At 45.3% G+C, this 26,277-nt stretch overlaps 2 protein-coding genes across 2 annotated transcripts in view; one reads left to right on the top strand and one right to left on the bottom strand.

The window, feature by feature from the left end:
* Positions 1–5,039: 5,039 nt before the first annotated feature.
* LOC8041261 (dnaJ homolog subfamily C member 9) lies at positions 5,040–8,702 on the bottom strand. The gene is made up of 2 exons (XM_002414529.5): positions 8,102–8,702; positions 5,040–5,500 (listed from the first exon to the last, which is right to left on the bottom strand). The coding sequence occupies exons 1-2, from the start codon at positions 8,544–8,546 to the stop codon at positions 5,211–5,213; spliced, it is 735 nt and encodes a 244-aa protein (XP_002414574.4). The 5' UTR covers positions 8,547–8,702; the 3' UTR covers positions 5,040–5,210.
* Positions 8,703–9,347: 645 nt separating this feature from the next.
* Positions 9,348–26,277, top strand: part of LOC8043010 (serine/threonine-protein kinase SBK1) — a 33,202-nt gene continuing 16,272 nt past the window's right edge. The window contains exon 1 of the mRNA XM_029970942.4: positions 9,348–9,597. The gene's annotated coding sequence lies outside the window, so the exon portion shown is untranslated. The remainder of the gene's footprint in view (positions 9,598–26,277) is intronic.

The raw sequence follows: 26,277 nt of genomic DNA, 5'->3' as shown, positions 1-26,277 counted from the left end.
TTACCAATAGGCCTCCAAAACCACATAAGCATTCAGTTGATGTGTCATGCTGATGTCAATCACTGTTATCATTCTAATGTAAGGCACCTGATCCACTCTATATTTCATTTCGCCTTAAAAGGACATTAACACTCCCCAAATTTTTTTTATTTTTTGCCAGGCGATTGATTATGGTGTCGGAACACTACCCAATCAATATTCTGCTACAGTGTCACATGCATTTTTAATAAAGTAGAAAAACGCAACTGCTCGAAACCGAAACTGGACTGGGGAGGAAGAAGAAATTTACTGAAAGAGAAAGATACTGGACGTCACGTGGCTGTGCAACTTTTTTTTTCTTTTTTGATCAACGTATTTTCAGTTTTTTTAAAAATAGGTATATTTTATGTTCTAGTATTGAGTGTGTTCATTTGATGACCCATGACTTTTGTTACCTTTGGTGGTTGTGTCTAAACCGTAGAAAAGGGCACACGAGCATGAAGAGAATGAGTGCGACTCAAACCAGCCAGTTCTCGGGTGGGAAGAAAACAAACTTTGAGCCGCAAATTGTGTTCTGGGTTGTTGGACTCTCGTATGTCATGTACAAAAAAAAACTTGGCGAGCACAAATACCCAGAGGTCGGCATTTTAGGTCGCCCTCACTCACCCTCACAGCCACACTCACCTAAGCCTCTCACTCACCCTCACCCTCACAGCTACACTCACCTTCAGCCCCTCACTCACCCTCACCCTCACAGTCACACTCACCTTCAGCCCTTCACTCACCCTCACTGAGCCTCACGGCCCTCACGCACTCACCGCCCTCACGGCCCTCACGGCCCTCACTCACTCATGGCCCTCACGCCACTCACCGCCCTCACGGCCCTCACCGCCTTCACCGCCCTCACCGCCCTCACCGCCCTCACCGCCCTCACGCACTCACGGCCCTCACGCCACTCACCGCCCTCACGGCCCTCACGCCACTCACCGCCCTCACGCCACTCACCGCCCTCACGCCACTCACCGCCCTCACGCGCCTCACTGCCCTTGCGGCCCTCACACCCCTCACGCCCCTCACGCACTGATGGCCCTCACGCCACTCAGGCCAGCTTCAGATGGGGCAATTTCGCCCAGAAACTGTACGCCGCAACACCAGCAACACGGGCCGCCCGCGATCACACGCAGCAACGAATTGCTGCAATTTGCCATCGTCATCATAAAATTTTATTTTTCTTGCACTATTTAGACACAATTACGCGTTATAAACGTGTTTTTATGCATATAAATCTCGTTAAGAATACTAATGCACCTTTCTGAAACAGTTTATTTCCAAAAAAAAAACGATCGATTTCAAACCAGAACCAAGTCTTTCGGTGTCATCATCACCGGCACGAGGTATCACGTGAAAATTTTGCGTCCCTGATTGGATGCAGCCGCTTCAAACGCATTCGAATTGCTCCGAGTTGCATGGCCCTCACCACCCTCACGGCCCTCACCGCCCTCACGGCCCTCACCACCCTCACGGCCCTCACGGCCCTCACCGCCCTCACGGCCCTCACGGCCCTCACTCACCCTCACACTCATGAATTTTCCTGGTTCAGAAACTCACTCACCCTCACCTCACCTGTGAAGATGAGGGTGAGTGAGGGCCCTCATGAGTGAGGTTTGCCGAGGTATGCAAATACCCCGTCAGTGGCCCTTTAAAGGGCTGACGTACAACCAAGGTTTTCTGCAGGGAAGATAATCCTCTTAGCGGTCTCCTCTCCTAAGCTGCAAGAGGAGCCAAGTTGGGGCAAAGTAAAAAGTGGAGAGGGTATGGGAAAGGAGGTGGGCAAGAGTGAATAGTGCAATGAGTACATCGGCCTTTAAAGTGCATTGCAGCGAAGGCTACAAGCGCAAGCTCCTTACTCCAGGATGGGCCTTGGCTGGACAAACTCTCACAGCTGCCAAAACTACGAGCTTCTAGCTCTCGCTATGGTGCATGTTAAGGTGGAGAGGAGTCTAATAATAGCATTTTGGCGATCGTCGAGAAAAGAAGCTGGAAGACATGCACCCGAGCAAATGACAGCCCTGTGCGTTTTAGACAGCAGCTCGATGCAACGCACTGCTTTGATGCGAGCATTCCTTCATTTGGATTCGGGGCTAGTCGGTCTGTTGGAAAATATCTGGCGTTAATGCTCCGTGATGTAGTCAAGGGCTTTAATCAGGTAAGCACGTCGTGCCAATAGCTAGTTTTTTTATTGCCACTGAAAATGGAACATTCCTGTTTTTTATTGTATGAAAGGGATGGTGCCAACAAAGTACTATATTTTCTATTGGAGCTTTTAGCATAACTAGAGCTCTGGCATAGCAAACATGTGGCTGTTTGAGCTACCATATGGCACTGAATTCTGTAAATGATATAAAAACTACTTCTATGTGACTATTGTGATCTTGAATGGTTGAGCTTCTGGCATGCAATAACTTTTCTTGCTCTTGCCACACCCCCGGAAGGTGTTCATGTCTCAACTGCCTGTCGCCCTTGTCTCACCTCTTCCAGATATTCTTGAATTGTTCCTGGTTGTGATGTCATTCTTTTTTTTTTGTTAGTCCCACATGTGAACTTTGTAGCAGGGATGAGGGTGAGCAGAAAAGATCTATAGAATCTTTTCAACAAATTGCACTCCTCTCCTCAACGCTTTGAATAGGGGGAAACAGGCAACACTGTGAAACATTGGTTTAGTTGCTTGGAAGCGACCATGATGTGTCGGCCTGTAGGTGTCTCCCACGTGCCACTGTGCAGAACTTACAGATCTTCAAGAAAGGGCCATGATGTTCTAAGGGTTCTGTAGACTGATCCTGAAATATGCAGCACCTGCCACTGTCTCTACGACGCACTACTACAGGCAATCCGGCGTGCAGCACATGACGGAGTCCCATAAATAGCAGTGGTTCATGTTTGTGTAGCATTTTGCAATTTCAGAACACTCAGAAAGCACGGCGATAACAAAGAGAGGTACATGTCGACTTTGTGATACGTTCGCACTATTTACTGTGCATTCTACATCCGCGGTGGTAAGAGAGAAGGAATTGAGGTACTTCCAGCACGTGTTTCCGAGAGTCGTCTGCCTTCCGACTGGAATATTGGATGGATCGCCCCAGTCCACAAACAGAGAACTCGATCTTCCGCCTCGAACTATCGTCCCATCTCTCTAACCTGCATTGCGTCAAAACTTTTTGAGCACTTCTTATATTCTAACATCATGACTCACCTAACGTCAAACAATTTGTTCTCCAGGCACCAGCACGGTTTTCGTAGGGGGTTCTCCTGCGAGACCCAACTATGTGAATTTGTTCATGAACTGCAGACTAACCTAGAACGCCATATACAAACCGACGCCATATTTCTCGACTTTTCGAAGGCATTTGACCGTGTTCCCCATAGACGTCTGCTTTCTAAACTATCATCCCTAAATTTAGATCCCCTTGCATATTCACGGATTACCAGCTTTCTCGCGTCTCGTATGCAATACACGGTTGTTAACGAGCATGAATCAAAGCTAACAAACGTCACTTCAGGTGTACCTCAGGGTTCCGTCCTTGGCCCACTGCTTTTTCTTATTTTTATTAACGACCTCCCACATGACATCTCCCGCAAAATACGACTTTTCGCCGATGACTGCGTCATCTATAACACCATCTCAACAAACACTGATAATCTTTTGCTTCAAAATGATCTCATAAAAATTAACGACTGGTGCGGAAAATGGTTCATGTCGCTTAACAAAATCGAAGTGCAAGCTAATCCATTTTACCCGCAAGAAAACTCATTTACCCTTTCAGTATACCCTAGACCAGGGGTGGCCAAACCGCGGCTCGCGAGCCGCATGCGGCTCTTTGCTGGTCCAAGTGCGGCTCGCGGATCCCGTGTAAGTTCCCCCCCCCCCCCGCCCCATTCTGCGTTTCCTCAGGAAAAGAAAAGAAAGGATTTCAGAATAAAGCACGGCTCGCGGTTTGGCACCCTTGTACCCCCATACATACAGTCGTGCAACCTGTGCCCCCATACATACAGTCAGACTCTAAACAAAATTTAAGTTTGCCCCCCCCCCCCCCCCCCCCTTTTTCGCAGCTCTTAGAAATTTCGTTTGCGGTCCTTAGGCCGGGTCAGCCTGGCCACCCCTGCCCTAGACAAAGACGTCATCGAATCAGTTTCAATGTATAACTATCTTGGCCTTAGACTAACGCCTGACCTCTCATGGAAACCTCACATCGAAGCCGTTTCTGCAGAGGTTTCCCAGACTCTCGGATTCATCAGATGTAATCTGCGAGATGCCCCCCCCCAAGTCCGAAAGTTGGCATGTGAAACTTGTGTAAGGCCAAAATTAGAATACGCATCTGCATTCTGGAGTTCTCATTAAGTCTATCTAATCAATCACCTGGAGTCAGCACAAAACCGAGCCGCCCGATTTATCTTATCATCGTATGACCACTTCACTAGTGTTTCTTCTCTCAAAAGTCAACTCGGGCTTATACCCTTACTCATTCAAAGGAAACTCTCTTGTTTATGCCTTCTTCATAAAATTTATTATCATTTCCCAGAACTAAAGAACGCCCTTCTCTCGCCCCCCCCCGATAGAATATCCTCCCGCCTAAACAACTCTTGTGCAATAAAACATATTTCTGGTAAAACTATTCAATGAATCATTCCTCCCATATGCCATCACACAGTGGAACCAGTTGCCATCCTCCATCGTCAACACCTCTGATGGAACAGTGTTTTACGATAATTTACTAGCCCATTATGTATAATTTCTCATGTTCTTGTTTATAGTTACTGTTATTGTTCTACTACTGCATCTGCTATTGTATTCTTCGTTTTACTGCCCCCCCCCCCCCCCCTTATGTAATGCCCTAACCGGGCCCTTGAGGTGAAAATAAATGAATGAATGAATGCTGAGCGGACCGGCCCCACGCTGCGTGGTGCAATGCCAGACGAACAAGAGACCTCGTGGGGTTTTTCGAAAAGGTTCACTCCACTCAATGCAAGGAACACTACTTTCATACCGAGGAAAGCACTGCAGAAACGAGGTTACAGAAAAACGCTTTGTTGTTACACGCAACGACACGAAGGTTATTCACGGCCTCAACGCCAACAATGATGCATGAAACGGGAACAGACCGTAGAAACCCGGGCGTAAACAAAACGGAGGAATGCAATGTCAGGAAGCCGAGGGAGGTGGGCGGACAGCGTCTTCACTTCGTCACCTTCTTCTTCTTGGGTTTGCAGTACCGCGCTTCGATGTTGTCAATGAGGCTGTTGAAGCTCTCCTCCCGCGCACGCTGTCGCTTGCTGAGGGCCTTCGCGAGGTCTTCCATCGCGCCGCTGTCCGCGACCTCCTTTGCCTCCGCGAGGAAGCGGTCACGGCGTGCATTCCGCTTCTTCTTTGGCTCTTTTGTAAACTTGGGGTATGCCTCAATCTCCTCTTTGGCGATGAGGTCGTTGAGAATTTCGCGGTAGCGATCCTCCTCGTCGAACTGGTACCCTGCAAGGAATAGAGCAGAAAAGAGGTGGTTACCGTGTGAACAAACGGGGTGCAAGGTAGTTCATTGAAAAAGTTCAAGTAACTGCAATAGACTGATGTCACAAAGCGATCGGCGCATGCGTGACGCCGCCATAACTTTAGTTCACAGGAGACAGGCTGCCGTGCACGAGCGACTCGTGCCTTCTTGTGCGCTACACGCGTAGAGCTCCAGAGAGGTTGTCCCACGTGCAGAAATACTAAAGTTCCCTCCATGCATTGCAGCAGCGGTGGTGTAGTCAAACTGGCCGGTGAGATCGGCCTATTGCGATGTTGGAACGAACGGGGTATAAAGTAGTTAATCGAAAGTGCTTAAGTTACTCCGGCTATAGTTTGTGTTGCTTTCCGTGCGAGCGAAGCTACAAGCACGAGCATGTTGCCCTGATCAATGCTTGTTTTGCACAAGTGCACATGCTAGGCAGGGATGCTAAAAGCCCCAAAAGCTCGCTCTTAGAGGGTCATGGACAGGGTATTTATAGTCGCCAAGGTTTTTATTTGTACATGACATATGAGAGCCCAACTACACAGAATGCAATTTGCAGCTCGAAATTCGTTTTCTTTCTGCCCGAAAACCGCTGATCGAGAGTTGGGCGGTTGGAGTCGCACTCACTCTCTTCTTCGTGGTCATGTTCCGCTTTCTATGGTTTAGACACAACCACCAAACATAATCAAAGTCGTGAATCATTGAAAGCAAACACTCAGTACTAAAAATAGACAAAAAATATGATGCACATTTTTTTGTACCTTCTAAAAAAACTGCAAATACGTCGATTTAAAAAAAAAAATAAAAGTTGTACAGCCACGTGACTCCAGGTAACTTTCTCCACCTCTATATTTCTTCTTCCTCCCCAGCCCAGGTTCGGTTCCGATATATAACAAAAATATTCATTGGGTAGTCTTTAGACACCATAATATATCGCCTGTCAAAAAATAGCAATTTTTTGGGGGGAGCTGTCAATGTCCCTTTAAAGGGGCCCTGCAATCATAAAATTTAAGTGTCTACCTTTTTTGCAGTTACCACGTCTCTTGCGGTTGAGGCAAGCCAGCGGGCACGGAGAGAGCAACTAAATATCAGTGCGTCATATTTTAACCGGACGACGCGGAAACCTCCTCCACCGACGAGGGCGACCCGTGGTACCGAAAGCGCAGAAAATGTGTTGTCTTTGGTCCTGGGCTTGCTACTGGTCAAAGCCGCTAAGAGCCTTTTTTTAGTCGAGATACAAAATATAAGTGTCGCAAACCGTTTAAATTATGTATGAAAGTAGTTTTTGTTCACTATTTTAGATCAGAAAAGAGACAAATGCAGTTTAGAAAGTAGGGAAACGAGAAATGACCCGTCGACATACCCGCCACCAAGCGGCGGAAAAAAACGACGCATACTAGAAAAGGCTAGTGGGATGAGGCTACAACAAACGAGGAGCGTAGAAAGGTCCCGGATGTACGCGGCGGTGCTGTGGTCGTTTACCGGCTCAAGAATCCGACCGGTTCCGAGCGTTCCGAAGGCCTTCGGCGCGGGCCCTGCTGGCGATTTGGCCATTTGGCGATGCGTCAGCGCAAAGTGGCTCCCGTTCTGAACTGATCTTTACTCTGTGTTTGCTGTCGTTTGTGGCCAATGAAATGTTATGCCAAATTAGTGTTTAGTCGCACTGCAAATGCAATGCGAGCTGCCCTGGCCGCCCGCTTCATACAGCCTATCCAACACGTGCTTTAGTGGCGCCCTCTCGAGCCGTCGACACGGAGTGCGGCAGCCGTGTGCGCTCGACGAGTTTACTCCTCCTCTAGCTCAAGGCCACTCAAGCCAGGACCTATGACGTCATGAAGCAGGTTATTTTTTGCTTGTTTTTGTAATTCTAATTTGCCTATAACTTTTAAAATAAAGCGAAATTTGAGAAAAGAAAATTTTGATTAAGTTACTACGTTCAGTACGCTCAGGTTCAGTGCAAATTAAAAACCAGTCAAAAAGTCATTGCAGGGCCCCTTTAAAGTGAGTGTGTGTGAAGGTCGCAGCGGCATGCTTGCAATAGACATTTTGTTTAATAACTCGAGCACCAAAGGGAATTCTGGGAACATAAAGACATGCTCGCTTGGACATTATAAAAGATGTGAAGTAAATTGCCAAAATCAAGAGGCTTGGAATGCAACAGATAAAATGCGCCATTTGTTATAGGCGTTTGCTTTTGGACTGTTACTGCTGCAGATTCCAGGATGTCCAGCGCGTGCAGCTACACTCGCCGCATGCGTCTTGGTGCTTAAATAAGTCAGACAAAAGGTACAGCACATTGCAAGAGCTTGTTTTTGAGGTCTGGAGGCAGCCAATGACCAGCTTGCATCAGCACACGTCTTTTTTTGGCCACCCCAGTGAACCCATTTTGTGAACATTTTGGGAGCTACATGACAATGACAAGCGAGTATTGCCACAAGTTTCCTTCCAGTAAACTCGCGAAGCCCGTTTGCGCATTATTTTGTCGTCTACCGCGAACTTTCCGAAACTTTCAAAATGGCCGCCTGCCCCACAGCACCGAAAGTGAGGGGACCCCCCGGAGATAACGAAACACATATCCATACCTATGAGGCACTCGCTGATGGCATCAAAGTCTCCTTCATGTTCCTCGTAGCGCTTCTTAAGATCCTCGATCTCCTCCGGCGACCCCCTGTACGTCAGCATGAACCTGTCGATGTCGGCCACCGTGATGTTTGGGAAGACGAGCCTCCAATACGCATCCCAATCCTTGTTGTTGGACAGGTCTTCGTCGTCGTCGACACAGCCCGTCTCGTCGTAGACAGCTCGCTTCTCGCTGTCCGAAAGAAGTACGTAGACTTTCGACAGTACCTGAAATTTCTGCGTGGCAGCTTGTTTCTGCACGGCGTTGACGCGGTCTGGGTGCATCAGCAATGACAGTCGACGGTAGGCCTTTTTGATGGCGGTTGGAGAGGCGTCCTTCGGTACGTCCAGGAGTTTGTATATGTCGGTCGACCCGAAAATGCGCTCACAGTCCGCCAGTAGACCCATGTCTTTGCTTGGCACGGGGATGCACGAGAGAATTTTGTAAACGTTTACGAAATGAGGCACCCACGGGTACCACGGCCGCTCTGGAAAGGCTCTGGCTGTTTCGCGCGAAATTTTGCTTTGATGCGTTTGGCGATGCGGGTTGCTCGGTCTAACCGCGATACCTGCGAGTTAAAAGAATTTGTGAAAATATCACAAATAAAATCTGAGTTTATACGTTGCGGCGACAAATATTATAGTAAACCTCATCGTTGAATGATTACACATATAATGAATATATGAAAGTGTTAACCTACTTCGTCGACTGTGACAATGGCCTGTGTTGGCTACTTTAGTTTTCGGTTTGTGTTCATTACGTTTACATGTTTACATGGCTTTTAGAAACAGTTCTGGCTGGCATCAAGCTTGAATTATTTTTTGCTTTAAAAAGTTGGCTCCCGCTTCAATTGATCACACCTCGCAAATTGCGGTATGACGTATTAAGGACAAGTGGCGTATATTCAAACGGTATGCCGAGACGGCAGACCGCAAGAACAATGGCACCGTGATGGAGCATTATTATCGACTTCCGGAATTCTTAGCTACAATCAGTGCCATTCGTTGAATGTCTTCTAGTTTTGATTTTGGACAACCCGCGCCCGTTAACGCCCCCTAGACTGTGACGTCACCTTCTGACGTCAACGAGGCTATGACGTCATGAAGCATCGGCGTCGCGTGTGTCGTCATCCCTGACGTCACACCGCGCTCCGCATCTTTTTTACTTGGTGGGAAGAGCAGCCGTTTCATCTCTCGAAGGAATGTGATGCCTTCGGACTCGCAGCGGCGCAGTTACTCGTGGAGAAGCGTTGAGAGGTAGAACCTAGGTTTAAACTAGATGTCGTCGACTGGCAGGTCCAATGTTGACTAGTTTCGGGTATTTTCGGCTGGTTGGAGGATAGAGGGAGCTTGGCAGGGCAATATTCGTCGGCAAAGGTCAAAGAGTGTTCGCTTCGGAGTTTGACCTATAGGATTGACCCCTCTCGTGAATCACCGGCGAAAGTGCCCCAATTTTCAGGTGAGAGTTTATTTCGATTATCCCCAGTCTATTTAGTAGATTGTGATTAGCGGGTTTTGTCGCCTCAACTATTGCACTGAGCTGTGTAGTTTGCGCTGGAGGTGTCGATGCCGAAACTGATACAAACTCTTCTGCACGTACGTATAGGTACTTCAGCGTAGAAAGCGTTATTGGCTGACAGCGTACTGAAATCGTTCCTTCGTGTTTGTGGTTCGATCAATACGCCCGATTGCATCAAATATTTAAGGGAATTGCGTTTCATGCCTTCAAATTCAGTCTTGCGGTGAGATAACAACTTGCGCAACCAGATTCATCACTTCTTTTTATTTGTTGCATTGCGGTTTTGTTTTAATACTGACGATTAAATCCCAGCTTACACGTTCCCGCATTATTTATGTTGTCTTTTAAAGTTAAGCACCTATGCATGTATTGAAGGAGTGACAGTTAATGAGCAACTTTAAGTGTGACGCATTGTTTAAACTTTGGTCTGCCTTCATAAGCTACAACGTACTTCGATGGAACAATTTTATCTTTTTTTTCAATGCTATTTAACATTTTGAGGTCATGATCTATATTTTCATATGTTTCAGTGTCGCATCGCAAAAGCTAATGCTGAACATTTTACATTATACGTATTTAATATATATATATATATATATATATATATATGTGATTGTACGCTTTTCCTACCCGCCAATTAGACAATGTTATCAGGAGATTTACTTGGAACAAAGCATCTGTTCTGTGCTCTATAACATTGCAGGCGAGAGGCGCCTTGCATAGTTGGCTTTTCCACTCGACACTGGTGCATGCGGAGAAAACCACCTCTTGCGCGTACCGCGGAAGATATTTTTATTATCGACATTTTAATATACGTAAATGTCACTGGGTTACGTACTAGAACTCAAACGGTACTATGTCAATTTAAGTCATTGACATGTTTGCAGTTTATGCAATACAAGTATAGTTATGATATTGTTTCTGAGCCAGTAGCAGGACTTCGATGACAAAGTCTGACAAAGATGGGGAAAAAAAAAAACAAAAAAACGCGGGCTAGCTGGTGAATGAAATCCATATAGTAAACCCAAAGCACAGGGATAAAAAACAACACAAAAAAGATGGACAGAACAACGAAGTCTTAAACACAGCTTTGAAGTCTATTCAACAAAAAATCGCCTTATATACACGTTCATACCTCCTTCACAGATTCAAAAACACATCCTCGCACAGGAATACCGAAACACAAAATGATAAATGCAAACCACGAACATCTCCCCACATTTAACGACGTCAAACCTTGCAAAATACAAATATAAAATAAAAATAGAACACGTTGTTTACACGTATAAGCTATAGACCAGGGGTGGCCAGGCTGGCCTGGCCTAAGAGCCGCACACAAAACCACGGAACTTCTAAGAGCCGCGGGGGGGGGGGGGGGGGGGGAGGGGGGGAAACGTAACTTTTGTTCAGAGTCTGACTGTACGTATGGGGGCACAAGACTGTACGACTGTACGTATGGGAGTACAAGGCTGCCAGAGTGCAAGCTGCAGTGTGCTTTATTCTGAAATCCTTTCTTTTTTTTTTTTTCCTGGGGAAACGGGGAAAGGGGCGAAAGGGGGGGGGGGGGGGGTGTCCCCTTACGAGGGACCCGCGAGCCGCACTTGGACCACCAAAGAGCCGCATGCGGCTCGCGAGCCGCGGTTTGGCCACCCCTGCTATAGACCCAGGAAACTTTTCACTCTCTTATCAAGAGATAAAGAGTGTTGGCTAATACAATTGCCGGGGCTTATGCATAGTATCTCTTAGAACTCACCTGCTCCATTATTCTCTGCAATACCTCAGTGCAAGACCTCAGTGCTCTCCCACTCGGGTTCGCAGTTGGTACATTCGTCTTACATGTTTTGCAATTTCAGAATTTGGTGCATTACCTTTCACAGTCATTTCATCTAAATTGCGATCGTTTAGGCAACGGTCACTCTGTCCTATGTTTGAAAAACCACAACATAGGGAATGTCATACACAACCTGTTCCTTACAAAACACCGCGGGATCCTAGTGTTTTTTTTTTTTTTAGCACTTTATACCGCTTTTGTAAAAGGCGTCAACTTTTCTAGCTTGTGTAGCGCTTTAAAAACTACGTTCACACCAAACTACTCGACGCCACAGCTTTGATATTATGCGAAATGCAGGCACGTAGCCAAGGGGGGGGGGGGGGGGAGAAAGGGGGGGAAGGGGGGGGGCATGGCCCCCCCCCCCCCTTTCTGAAACAAAATCCTGGCTACGCGTGCCTGGCGAAATAACATGATCTCGAGTTTTCTACGAACATCATATTTAAATCCTGTTTAAATTGCATAACATTTCTTCAAGAATTGTATTAAGATAAACTTATTTCTATCCTGAGATGGACTTTATTTTAAGTAACGAACACAACTAAAGCACGCACAATCAAACAGAAAGCGGTAAAAATAACAAGCGCTGGGCTTTGAGAGATCTGGCGAAAACAACCTTACCTACGGAACGTAGAATTTCTCTTCAAATACAATCGGCTAATAATAGCCACACAAAAAAAAAGAAAAAAAAGGAAAAGCAAAGAACGGCGACAATAGAGTAAGATAGAAAGTGGACTGCTCTGTCGATTTATTACTTCGTACGCATTCGTCGAATGAACCCAATCTCCGATGCGATCCCTTCGAAGCTTGTTGTCTCAAGCGACCGGAGACATTTCTGCAGTGCTTCTATTTATAACGCGTCGTCCCAGCACCTCTCTTTTAGTTTCTCTCCCCCACCCCGCGAATCGATCATCCTTCGGTGCCTTCGGCGGGTCGTCTTCCTGAAAAGCGATGACGTCGTCGATATTTGCTGACACCCTCCACACCATGGCTTCGCGTCTCGTGAGGCTGTACAGTTTTCTGGTGCAGCGCCCATTAAAACGACGTTATGGTGAAGCAAAAGGTAAACGCCGCAGAGCAAGAAATAACACGAAAACGAGGTAAAAGTGAAGGCCATATTTGATGCTAGTCTATCTTCGTTCCGACAGGTGGCGCTAGATTGAAGGCGATGAGTTTTTATTGATCTGCTGTTCCAGTCCGTGTGCGCTTCGCGCGGCAGACGACATTTCGGATCTTTCGTTCCTTCGTCTGTCCAGTCAGTAGAAAACACCCTGCTATAGACCAATTTAATTGGTATCGTTCTTTCTCGTGAGAAAATAGAGGAATTTATGCCAAATTTAACCACAGCCGTTGGGCCACAACTGCACATGCAGATAGAGCAATGGCGTGCTAGCTCTTCGAGATACGGTCACGCTTTGTTATGCGTCAAAAACACAAAATGGAGGCGGAAAATACCACCGAAAAATACCGTTTCCTGGTTGCCAGACCCTGAGCTGTGGTTGCTAGACTGTCTGCATGTTTAGAAGGCTGCCAAACCTTGACGCGAACTGGTCGTGCGCGCTTTAGTGGCCGAAAAAACTTTTTTTCTTTTTTTCACTGCAAGAAGTCTGTTGTGGTAATCTTAATAACGACAAAATAAAATACAATGGAAAGCTTTAAGTTTTTATTTTGTTTTGGGAGAGCTTTTTTATTTTTTCGGGAAATACACGTTAAAGTATTTCTGAAAACGGCCGAAGAAGCCAATACATGGCCCGCTCTGCAACCAAGAAATTCGTTTTCTGAAGTATGGTTCTTGAAACAGTTCAAGTTGAACAGTTATAGTTTCCATCATTTGTAAGCTTTGTTTTCGTTAAACAATCCACTAAAACGTTCTGAAAAAAAAAAAAAAAAAGAAGGAAATTTTTAGACCTCCGTGCAACTGAGGAAGGCATTTTCTAAAGCAATCTGTATAATTCACTTCCACTCAACCTTGCTTCCAGTGCTGTTAGAATTTGACATCAAAGATATATTCCTAGGGTCAACAGTGAACCCCTAGAATAGAAACCGATATCACCTGCCAATCTTGGCTACGCCAGCCAATCTTGCCTGCATTGCCATTTGCGTCTTGTATGCTAGTTATGTCATGTATGCTAGTATGTAGTTATGTATGCATGTATGTATGTCTTGTATGCTAGTATGTAGTTATGGCGACGCCACGCATGCGCCGAACGCTTGGTGAGATCACTCTATTGATGTTTCGGCCTTATCACTGACGTCACAGTTAACTGCACAGACCTTACGTTGACTAGGAAGTGTTGGGATGACGCAGCTTCGAAACAACTTTAGATTGTGGCAACCCTGAGAATAGTCGAAAATAAAGTCCATTGATGCTTCTTTTTACAAGTAACGACAACCGATACAAATGACAAAGCACATTCCGCTGGAACAAAATGGCGGAATTCGGTTCAAATCTCTGCTGTGCGCCGCCATTCGCTTCCTAAAACCTGCACCGTCACGCAGTCGGCGCTTCAAAGAATGTCGCTACTTGTAGGAAGCTCTCATCTTGGGACTTCAATCGAAAAAGGTGTCGCGGACGCCAAACGACCCCTTGGTTAAGGGTGTCGCGAACTTTTGTCGACCGAATTTTTAGGTCGAACTTTCGGGGTTCGAACCTTGAAACTTTTAACCAGATTCGACCGGTTCGACTTTGTGGACAATGTGGCCAGACCTTGATACAAGCATGTCTAGGTTTGGAGAATCTTTTTTTTTTTTATGCAAAGGGTTATTTTAATTTTATGAACAGTTGCAATTAAAATAAACTAATGCTAATCACTGAATAAGTTAACTTAATTTTTTTTGTACTGTATTAACTGAAATAACCAATCAGTGCTGCCCTTAACTCATCCCTTAGCCATCACCATCCAATCCAAAGCCAACTGGCCAGCCTGTCGCGCATGCGCATAGCAGTCAAACCTAAGTCGAACCTTTGTCTAACTTTTCACAAGTTCGAAAAAGTCAAACCTGGTCGAACTCGAACCTCGACCGGTTCGCGACACCCCTACTTGAGGTCATGTTTTCCATCCCATACAGTTCACGTCTTTTTTTTTTTTGGTGCGTCTAAGAGACATCCACAGGATATTGAATCGTTCAAAATCCAAAAGGGGCACACGTTCTATCCGGGATTCCACAGTAAACAGACCAACGCTGCATGTCCACGAAGTGTACGTGCCAATCTGGTTGGGCAAGTGTAATAATTCAGTTTACTACGAACCGTCGTTAAATTGTTTCAATACCCCATTCAATTTTTTTGCGAGCGTATTAACTAAAAAAGTTGAAAAAATTCTAATTTTTTTTTTGTTTGTTTAAGTAACAACTTAGCGTTTTGTTGAATAGACTAGATGAATATGCTCCCTCGTAAAGAAATAGAAGTGTTAACAAAGGTTATTGAAAAGCCTGAGATAAGTCACAGGGTAACTGGAAGAAGAAAAAAAAGTGACGGGCTCATGGGCTCGCCAAAGTATGCACTTTTATGCGCAACCTTTTTCTATGTTTGAGTGTCCGCAACTAGGGGTTTAGGGTGATGCCATCTTTTCTAGTACCCGATGCCGACAACACACGCTCACAGGAAAAATACAAAGAAGTTGTCGAGAAGAAAATGTCGGCGTAGCACAGCCAGCGCACGAGCAGCTACAGGGACACGGACTTTCACGCGCTTCAACAAAAAAAAAAAAAAAAAAGAAAACAAATAGGCGTTCAGAACAATATGGTTACACGTCATCACTCTAAGCAAAGCGCACGATAAAGGTACCCAATCCGCAATCGGCAACAACATCATCATATGTTTGTGAACAAGTTGTTCGGGGAAGTTTTAATTTTTCACAACATGTTGTGTAGAAGTTGTTTGGGAAGTGTAAACTGTTTACAACGTGTTCTGAACAGGTTTTTCGGGAAGTGTTAATTGTTCACAACATGTTGCGAACAAGTTAATCTGGAAGTGTTAATTGTTGTGAACAAGTTGTTCAGGAAGTGTTACTTGTTCGGGTAGTGTTACTTGTTCACAACGTGTTGTGAACAAGTTGGTAGGGAAATGTTAATTGTTCATAACATGTTGCGAACAAGTTGTTCGCGAATTGTTAATGGTTTGCAACACGTCGCTAACAGGCTGTTCGAGAAGTGTTTAAGTGCTCACAACATGTTGTAAACAAATTGTTCAGGAAGTGTTGATTGTTCCCAACTTGCTGTGAACAGGTTGATCTGGAAGTGATAATTGTTGTGAACAAGTTGATCTGGAAGTGATAATTGTTGTGAACAAGCTGTTCGTAAAGTGTTACTTGTTCACAACATGTTGCCAACAAGTTGTTCGGGAAGTGTTAATTGTTTGTAACAGGTTGCGAACAGGCTGTTCGAGAACTGTTAACTGTTCACACCATGTTGCGAACAAGTTTTTCGGTAAGTGTTAATTATTCACAACTTGTTGTGAACAAGTTGATCTGGAAGTGTTCATTGTTGTGAACAAGCTGTTCGCGAAGTGTTAAAGGGGTACTCCACCGATTTTTTGAGCTACCTTAACTAACTATATTTTCTGACTCCCCGGCCTTTACTCTCTCCAGTATGCTATTTAAAATCGCGAAATTCATTATAGGTATTGTGAAATCGGCAAATGAAAATGATGCAAAAACCAACATTCAAATATTCGCGCACTTTTCAGTGCCGTGACGTCAGTGGCAGGCAGGCTTGCCAGTCGAGCAAGCAGCCAAAAAATAGAATATGCCAATCATTTGTTCCATGCTGGAGCGCAGGTACTGCAGCGAGCTTCCCAAGCATTCATTTGACACCATGAAACTGCTTCGAATCAGTTTAAAACAAAATCTACAGCCCAAAGAGTGAGCCCCTGCCTTCCACTGACGTCACTTTTTCATTGTTGCCAGTAGAGACTTCGAGCTTGAAATACACGTTGAGCACCAAAACTGTAAATTCAATAACTTTGCAAAAAAACAATATTTTGACCTAATATTTGGGATACTATTTTCACGACGTTTGTTGGTTAGTTTAGCAAAATTTCAAGCAAATCAGAGACAATGAAGAAACCAGTGGAGTACCCCTTTAATTGTTCACAACATAATGCATGCAAGCAAGTTGTTCGGGAAGTGTGACTTGTTTGCAACACGTTTCGAACAGGCTGTTTGAGAGGTGTTAATTGTTGTGAACAAGTTGATCTGGAAGTGTTAATAGCTCACTACATGTTGTGATCAAGTTGTTCAGAACGTCTTCATTGTTCGCAACATGTGGACAAGTTGTTCGGGAGCTGCTAATTGTTCACAACACGTTATGAACCGGTTATACGCGTGTCTAAATAACAGGCGTTACAGCGAGAGGTTGCTTCAGTCGCCAGCTCGATCTTTGCTATGTCACCTAATTCTTTTGGTTGTACGTTCCCATCGTGGAACGGGCGCCGTCTGAAAAGCTGCGTGTGGCGCCATAGGGTATTTAAAGAGCGCGCCGACGTGACCACCCAACCGCCCTCCGCTGAACATGAAAAAAATATCACATACATGAAAAACGTACAGCATTACCTTACGTGCACTCCGTTTTACGACGAAAAAGCTCTTCCACGCTGCTTTCCAGGATATTTTGGGGGCTGAGTGAAAGCCTCTCGTCTGTCGAGCCGCGCATCGCACTGTTTATAAAATAAAAACTGAAAGAAAATGAACACTTGTGCCGACCGCTTATTTTTAAAGCGAAGAGAGCTTCGATAAATAAATATATGTATATTTTTTTTCCCCAAGCCTCTTGCAACCATTTTGGTCACTTCGCATCTAAAGGTTGCTATTTGCGGGGTCCGGCGTACTTTTTTGTTTTTATCGTTACTGATTGCTTTGTCGATTTGGATATTTTTGACTTAAGGAGGGCACGATCATTTAACGCCATTTAACTACCATTGTTTGATTGGCTGATTGAATAATTTATTGACTGAAACATTTTTTTTCTCGTCGCCCATACCTATCTAATAAACTATCATCGCACTTCCAGTGTCACGTCAACGAAAATTAGTTTATCTTTACCATCTCTAGCGCTGACTATAGGCGTAAAAAGTAACGTTTATGTACAGGGTGAGGCAGGAGGACTAACATATTTGGCACGCCTTGCTAAATTCGAATTCCAAACATGCACGCCTGAAATTAGGCACGCGAACGTAGTTTCGCCAGAAGTTTTGTGTCGATTTATATTAGAGCTCAATTCTGAGGTAGTGAAATATTAAAAATAAAGCAAAATCGGAGGCCTCCTTTGTCCTATACCAGCCTGTTTGTCGTCTGCACACTGGTTTATGGGCTCGCTCTCGGGTAGCTATAAATGAACGCAAAAGACACTAAAAAACAAACAAAACAATACCAGAGGCTATGAGCAAGAAAATCGCGATAATTAATGCTTTTAACGAAATATATAAACAATGACCACCTCGGGGCAAGCCCACAAACCAGTATACAGACGATGATCATCCGGTAAAGGGCATAGGAAATGCACGGCCGCCATTTTTGCTATATTTTTTTTATATTTTACCACATCTGACTTGAGTTCTGAACAAAATAGACATAAAACTTCTTTCGAAACTACGTTCGTGCGCCGAATTCCATGTATCTATGTTTTGGAACTAGAATTTTGCAAGGCGTACCAAATGTGTTAGTCCTTACGGCCGTACCCTGACGATTCCATCAAATTTAATTGCACAATCCCATTTCAAAGGGGTACGAAAACGAAATGACGTGGCCGCGAGCTCTCTACCTGTCGCTTCAAAGTCGGACAGCGAGAAGCGCAGTGCGTATCGCGCTCGTGACGTCATGTGCCTCTGCGCGGCCAAGGCTACTCTAGTTGTGAACACTGCCGCTTGGTGGCGTCAACGCGTGACAGTCTCGCCTAGCAGTAATATCCGAGAACTGTACGCCCTATGGTGTCCACATAGCTTGTTCGTAACATCGCTCACGGCCATGCCGGTATCTTATGTGCCGTGAGCGTTCGGTTCAGCGTGCCAGTTTCACACCGCAGAAGTAGGGGCTCGGGGGAACCAGGAAGAAGAAGCAACCGTCAGTACCCAGCAATGGCGACACCTGCAAGCTATGTATAAAGGTATTCACTGGGTGAGCGCCTTATTCGCAGTGCGTTTGGGGGTGGGGGGTCCCCGCATCCTTAGACCAAGCTCCTACTTATCGTCTGCTAAGAACGGCGATCTCGATGGCGTGGAATGCACGTTGCGGAAGCACTGTGGTTTATTCGTCAAGCTTCGCCATTCCGTTCAAGCCCGAGCTGTCTGTGCATTTCTGCTGTACTTCGGTGGTGGGCGCTGGGGCGGGAGGCATTGAACGCTATACCTACATCGGCCTCCAAACTACCAGGTGATATTTAAAAATCGTTTTATTCATTTTAAAATTAGTTTTCGCGTGCGCTTACGAGCGGAAGGCTGGCGTTTCTAAGGTGACGAAAGTAATCCCTGGAGAATGGGAACAAGAGGGACAAAGGACAAACATAAATCTCCAAACACAGCTAGGTGACTGGTGCGCGACCGAAAAAATCCGCTTGGTCCGGGTATCGAACCCGGGACCTCTCCATTACAAGTGGAGCGCTCTACCAACTGAGCTAACCAGGGGTTAGACGTCAGTAGAGCAAACGGGTTTTATCAGCTGCCACCAGTTGAACACCAACAAGGGTGAAGCTTGCAATTTAAGGTTATAATTATATATCGCTTGCACCTTTGCATTTAATTGCATTATAGTTTCTAAGGTGTTGACAGACTTCTACGTAACGCGTAACAAGTAATTGATTACTTGTAATCAATTACAGTTAAGTGTAATTTTGTAACGCTTCAATTACATTTGTCAAGCTGTAACGCTCGGAGTAATTCAATTACTTTTTTTCTGTAATCAATTACAAAATCAATTACACAATTACCAATTACAGTTTTCATTCCACAATTTTTTTTCTCACAAAAATCAACATAGTCACTCAGCCATGGAGCAAAAATGATTGACATTTTTTTAACATCTAAAAAAAAAAAAAAACTAGGATTAGTCGGCAAATCCTTTTTTTTTTTTTGCGCCACAACTCTTCTACAAGCGCGCCACCAGCCTTGGCTGGGGAGTTCCGGATCTCGTTGCAGATTGCTGATAAAGTCGACGGGAAGCGGGAACTCGCTATTGACTTTTTAGTGGGCTTTGTTCCTTAGGTCGACGCGTCAGCTACACGACAAGGTCCGGGTCTGAAAACAAAAAAGGGAACAATAACCAAACAAAATTGTGTACGCAATATTTTACTGTGTATTTGTGTATTTCTGTCATCGCAATAAGAAGTAACGTGAAAGTAACGTAAAAAGTAATCAATTACTTTGCAGTAATTGTTCAATTACTTCTGGGAGGCAGTAATCAGTAACGGTAATCGGTTACTTTTTTGACTGTAGTAATTGTAATTGTAATCAGTTACTTTTTTTCAGTAACGTGTACAAGTCTGGGTGTTGACATGTACAACGTAGTTTCTGGCTGAACAAAAACGTAAAAGCTAAATTAAGCGACCAAATGATAATTCACCCCTTTTTATACCTCGTCGCCCGTTGATCATCATCAGAAAGTTGGGAGTCCCAACCTCATTAACAGTGGCATTTCAGTCACCCTTTCCTCCTCGCACAGCACAAGAATGGAACCACGTCCCCGGTTTGATTGCTGCCATCACTGACCATAACCGGTTCGGAAATGCTATCACTGACCTTTTTTTTTTGACATAAAACTAAGTTTTTTTCCGCGCTTAGAAAGAGGTGCAAAGTTTGGAGGTCGATGTCACGTAGACTAGGTCTCGGAAGTGACGTCAAACAGATAACACCAAAGTGCGCACGCGCGCCCTTTCTTATCTGCTGGCTTGCTCGCTTCAACGCGGCGCCCTCCTATCTCATTGAAGCCGCAATAGACGGCTATCACTGACCAGCCGCCAGAGGCTCCGGAAGTCTTTCTTTGGAGGGGGGGCTTAACATCTCCGAAATCCTCAAGGTTAGGTTGGTTTCAGGTTGACATTAATTGCCATACTTGAATGAAAACATATTAATGCAGCGCGTTCGCATATTCACGCGCATATCCATGGAAAACAAAGTAAAACAATGGTTCAGTAAAATAACAGTAAGAAGCTTGCACTGACAACTCATACAATGATTGGATAACCACTGAAATCAGCCGCACCATGTGTTCTTTATTTTTTCTTTCCTATACCAACTTTTACATATCAACCGCAGCTATGCCTATGCCAAATTGGCTAAGTCTAAAAATGAAAACGTTCCTTCATTTAGGGATTCTCGGGGAAGCATGATGTATTAACGCAGACTTAGACAAACAAGTGTTAAAAGTTTTAGACAAAACCCCGAGACTCGGGGGGGGGGGGGGGGGGGGGGGAAGGACAACACAACACAAAGTCTCAAACACAGCAATGTTGGGCCATTGGATGTCTCAACTGGAGGCAGAGATTGCATACATCAGTATGTACCTCAGGGACAGTACATCGACCGTGATCGCTTTGGACTCCTGGCGTGAATGCAAGTTGGGGGCCATCACAAAAGGAAGGTGCTGAATGATGAGCTGTGTTTGAGACTTCGTGTTGTGTTGTCCTGAGTATGTAAACATGTGTCGCCTAATACCTCACCACCCTGCGGGCACGACGCCGCGTGCGCGCAAACCTTTCGCCATCGAAGGCGCCTTGTCAAATTCGGGAGCTCGTAGACTCGCCTTTTCTAAGCACTCCCGAATCCCCACTCAAGCTCACCAGCCCCCCTTCCCTCTCCTAATGATGGCCTTTAAGCGCCGCGGTAGTACCGCCTGCCTGTTTTGTCCGCGGGCCAGAGAAGCACCATGCATCTTCTGGGCTTCTTGCTCCCACACGGGGGAAGCAGACAAACGCTCGCCGACGTCGTCTTGTCGGAATCCATTCATTTCGCTGTCCCCTCTTTGTTCGCTCTAAACTGGTTGTCAATCAGGCTCATGAGTCCTGCCTGTCATTTTCTTCTGGTTTTGACTTTTCAAGCAAGCCTCTCCGTCGCCCAGGTGCTTTTTGTGCTTGGCGGAGGTGAGGAGGGCGGTAGGTCAGCATGCATAAAGGGTCATTTCATTTATTTCGGCTCAGGAGAGACGGAGGTACAGCAGATAGGCCGAAGGCCCATACCAGATAACCTGCAAACACACAAACAAAACAAAAAAGAGGGAGGGGGAGGGGGGGCTCGGCAGCTCGGTCCTGAGGACAGGAGGGGCTCAAGCCCACCCTGCCCCCCCGCTTCCGGAGCCCCTGCCAGCCGCGATTCACCAATCTTCGCTCATCTTTGCACTTCTGGAGCCACGGGTCGGGAGGCAAATGGAAGCAAGCTTTACCTGACTAGGCCCCACCACCCTTGTGCATCGCTCAGCAGTGCAGTGTAGTAGCAAACACAAACACACAAATAATTGTAAGTGAGGTCACTGCAACAAATAACGGTCGGTACTGTCACACAAGGATCTGAAACCTAAACACATAATTGATAATATTCTTATGCGTGAAAATATAAATTAGCATTAGTATAAAATTCAACAAAATAATCTTTCAGCCTTTCCATTCTGGTAAGAAGGAAGAGCTGCGGAGCTGTAGCTTTTGTTCTCGGCGGTGGCTTTCCAGGCGAGCCATCTGCTCTTCTTTGGCAAAGGAATCAGATGCGCTCGACGCAGTGGAACTTTAGGTAATAGGCGGTTTCGCGGCGGTTGCGGAACCATTGCTGCGCACATCGTTGCTCGTTCCGCTCCCGCTCTTCTTCCTCCGAAGAAAGGTTGCCGCCATCTATGAACGACGGCGGCCATTAGTTGTCTGGTTTCCGCCGTCGGTCATAGATGGCGGTAGATGTCCAGAGGTTGGTGTCATCATTTCTAACCCGGCGGACACAATCCTGGGGAAACTAGCCCGTAAAAGGGGGGGGGGGGGGGGGGTGAAACGATATCCGGACTTCGGTCTAAAATTTGTGGAAGTTGCCCTCTGACACTTGGGAAGTAAAGAACAGAAAAACCAATTTCGCCCGCGTGTCTTAGTTGTTGTGTAAAAAAAAAAAAAAAAAAAGATAAATATTGTTTTTTTTGGCACCCCTCAACTCACTCCCACCCTTCAGAGTCACACCTGGTCCCCCTACTAGTGACGTAATTCGGAGTACCGTGGGGCTTCCCGTGCGCTCTCCCGGACGACGCTTCCTCTCCCTTTCTCTGCTGACATTAGCGAGCGTTATGCCATATTGTGGCTTAAAATCATGGCTACCAGTTATCTGAAGCTTTATCTGAAATCACAAGAAACGCTTTTCCGTCCTCCACAAATGTTTAAACAGTTCGCGACAGAGCAAAGCAATACCACATGAGCTTCCTAACACCGAATCCAATGCTGAGGAGGTCGCACTTTTGAATCATGACGATCGGCAGTTACGTCTGTTCTGCACAAGCCCCAAAATGGCGGCGCCCACAACAACGCCGGGGAACGGGGTGCCGACATTGTCATGCGGCAGCAGCCCGTGGACGTTTTTTTTCAGCTGGGGCCGTACGTTCTACGGAAATTCATGCGGCATAGTACACTTATGGACCCACCGATTGTTTTCCCTTTTTCTCAGTGATCCATGAGTTGTTGTATTGTTTGTTTGTTTCCATATTATGAATATTGTTCGTTTGTGAGTTTTCTTCCCCATTTTATGTATCTGCTCTACCCTCTACAATACGTTCAGGCCTTGAGGGTGTGTTCAATAAATAAATAAACACGATAAACGGAAGAATGCGTTTGCGAGCAAATCACTTCGACTTGGTTGTCTAAACTCGTGTAGTCACCTCAAGAGAAACAAGCAAGGGTTGCGCATAGTTCATACGCTGGGCGAAATACTTTTTACAAGGTTTGGTTTGCCATTTGATGCATTACGGGAGACTGGGGTGAGAAACACAGCAACAGCAACCGTGGAAGAGAAAGGAAAAAGGGTGACAGGAGGACAAAGTCTCAAACTCAACTAAAAATGTATTCGAGTAAACCTCTTTTATATACAATCTACCCAGAGGGGTTGACCTTTTGTGTGCAAAGGGCGGCGATCTTGGGGGGCATGGATGTATATAAATGAGGCTTACTCGAATAAACTTTAGCTGATTTTGAGACTTTGTCCTCCTATCACCTTTTTCTTTCTCTTTTACAGTTGACGTTTCTAGGTTTCTCGCCCCAGTCTTGGGTAATTCATCGAAATGGTAAACAAACACCAGCTGGATTGTGCTCTTACAGCAATTTCGAAGATTTGATTGTCAGAGCAAAAATATGCATGGCTATTTGCCGTTGAGGCGTGTAAATTTTTCTGAGCTAACAGTACGTGATCTTTAATTTATATTTAGATATCTTAATGTACCATTAAAAGGGGGAAATTTGTAACTCTTCGCAAAGAGCCCAGCCTGTTTTACTGGGGTTCTTGAAGTGACAGCAAGGGTAGGTACTCAATAAAGATCTAGAAAGAGGATTCCAAGGTCGTTAAATTAATTTGAGAGTTAATTTAGATTGACTAAAACACAGCGATAGAGCCTAGAACGGTGCAGCAGTTGCTTGTTAACGCACAAAACGCACATATTCAACCCCCGTGCGCGCATAGAATGCCTTTTTAGCGCTTCGGCATCTGGGTAGAATGAACGTAAATGTCTTATTTACTTGGTTTTATTATGAAATTAATTTTTTAAAATTTATTATACAAAGGAACTTCAAATTATGTTGCTGAACATGTTCTTGCGTGTCCAAGGCACTAGATCTTTCTGTATAGCGCTTCAGAAGAAGTCAAAAGTGGTGCATGCTTAGCTGTTATGATCGGTATAGTACTCGAGCGTACGGGCACTCTTTGCTTTGGTTATATACGTAAAAAAAAAAAAAAAAAAAAAAAATTGTATTTGAGTGTAGTGCCAATGTAATGTTGAGTTTTTTGTTTAGCCCAATGTAATGTTGAGTTTTTTGTTGGGAGGTTCGCTTTGCAATATAGAACTTAAACAGCCTTCGAGGCACAAGCTGAGCTTTGTGGTTAGCGAGCTCAGAGTTCGGAGATTGAGCCGTTCGGATAACGTGCCTCTCTCTTCCACCAAAATACCTAATACATTGCTTGGCCATCGTGTGAAACTCTCGTTTAAATGTCTATTAAATGCGCATATTGTGTACATATGAAAATATGGTCAGATATGTATGCAACTGTGTATGGAAACGCGCCTGTGTGCTGTGTGTTTGTATAAACACCTGACCGGTAATCAGCAGACCACGGTTGAGATGCCGCGACTTCTGGGCAATTTTGGTCATTTTATTTTATTGGTACCATTTATTAATCCGCACATTTTGACTGCGTGTACTTATGTATGTGCCTCTGGCTGTCTGTATGCATACCCGCGTAACCACGCTTGGCCCTCACTGTACAAAGTCACCTCACTGTACAAAGCCAAAGAACCAGTGTCTGTGCGTCTCTATGTACGTTGCCACACCAATGTACCACAGGGTCTTGCTAACCCTAAGGTAGCACTCCAGAGAAACGCCTAACCTTGCACAAGCTTGGCAGTCCTAGGGGCCTAGTTTGCAGCTTTTGCTTTTGCTCCAAGACGTTAGTTAGTGCGGGAATACTTTGTTCGGCGTTTTCTATGGCTTTGTTTTTTGTTTCTGGCTCGTCGCGTAATTATTGCAGTGCCATACTTGAGCCAAGGATGCCACCTATGAAGCGAACAATCAGCAGTGAAGCTTAAATCTTGCACTTGATTGTTTGGCAGTGTAGGCCCAAAGTTGCCACATGAAAACCAAACAACCGGAAGTGAATCCTAATCTCTGGCACTTATTTGGCAATTTAGGCCTAAAAATGCCAGATGACAGTCAAACTGCCAGCAGTGGAGCCTTATAAGTATAACCTTGACATTTGTTTGGCGAATTAGGACCGAAGGCACCCAGCCTCTGGCCGAATATGGTCAAGTCTGGCACTACCTTGACTTGTTTGGGCTTTTTAAGACCCTCAATTCCCAGACAAAAAAAAAAAAAAAAAATTCCAAAGAGCTGTACTCTTTGGGACGTGTAATTGAACGAACAGTTCGCGCGCTATCCAGGTTATTTATGAATCCATCTTGGGAGTGCACGCGCGCATACCAGTCAAGAAAAGCTTTACACCCCTAAAAGTGTAAATCAACTTGTCCCAAGGCTAACACCCCTGGGAACCTTTTACACTTTTTAGTTTTTACATGCATCCTTCAAAAAAGGGGTGTTCCACGCAACAGCCCTTTTTTTGCGATTAAAACGGGTTTATAACACGAAATAAGGGACCATGGTTGTAGGTCTTCAGACACCCCTTTTATGCCCTTAGGGGTGCAAAATATTCTAGTGTCCAGAGCAAAGAGCAGCTTATGGTCATCATGCCAGCTATGGCGGTGGCGCTGGTTGTCGAACAGAGCATGCTTAAATGCTCCGCTCTTAAAAAAAAAAAAAAGTAAAACACACACACACACACACACACACACACACAAAACACGCGTCCTTGGGCAAGCACAGTGTCTACAACACATTTGAATGAAAGCGCTTGTTTGCAAACCATGAATAGGCGTATAAATGACAGTTCGTGCACGAGCGAGCAGCGCGAAGACCCACCCACGGCAGAACGCGAAAGGTCACAAAACATGCCCTAGTTCTCGATCAATGTGCGGTCGAGTCCTTGACTTTTTTCCCGCCTTTGTACAGAACCCTCCAAAACTGCACGAGGTCGACATCTCTATTCGAAAATAAAAATTTGCGGACAAAGCAAACGCGCTTGCTTG

Source organism: Ixodes scapularis, unplaced genomic scaffold (genome assembly GCF_016920785.2).
Source record: "Ixodes scapularis isolate PalLabHiFi unplaced genomic scaffold, ASM1692078v2 PGA_scaffold6__148_contigs__length_123643588, whole genome shotgun sequence".
Lineage (NCBI taxonomy): Eukaryota > Metazoa > Arthropoda > Arachnida > Ixodida > Ixodidae > Ixodes > Ixodes scapularis.
The sequence above is the reverse complement of the archived record's forward strand: the minus strand, read 5'-3'. Positions and strand labels throughout refer to the sequence as shown.

Bases quoted from the DNA above. Each gene is read 5' to 3' on its own strand.
- LOC8041261 (XM_002414529.5), bottom strand. From the start codon at position 8,546: ATGGGTCTACTGGCGGACTGTGAGCGCATTTTCGGGTCGACCGACATA. The intron at 5,501-8,101 runs GTATGGATATGT...TATTCCTTGCAG, and splicing joins CATCAGCGAGTGCCTCATAG to GGTACCAGTTCGACGAGGAG.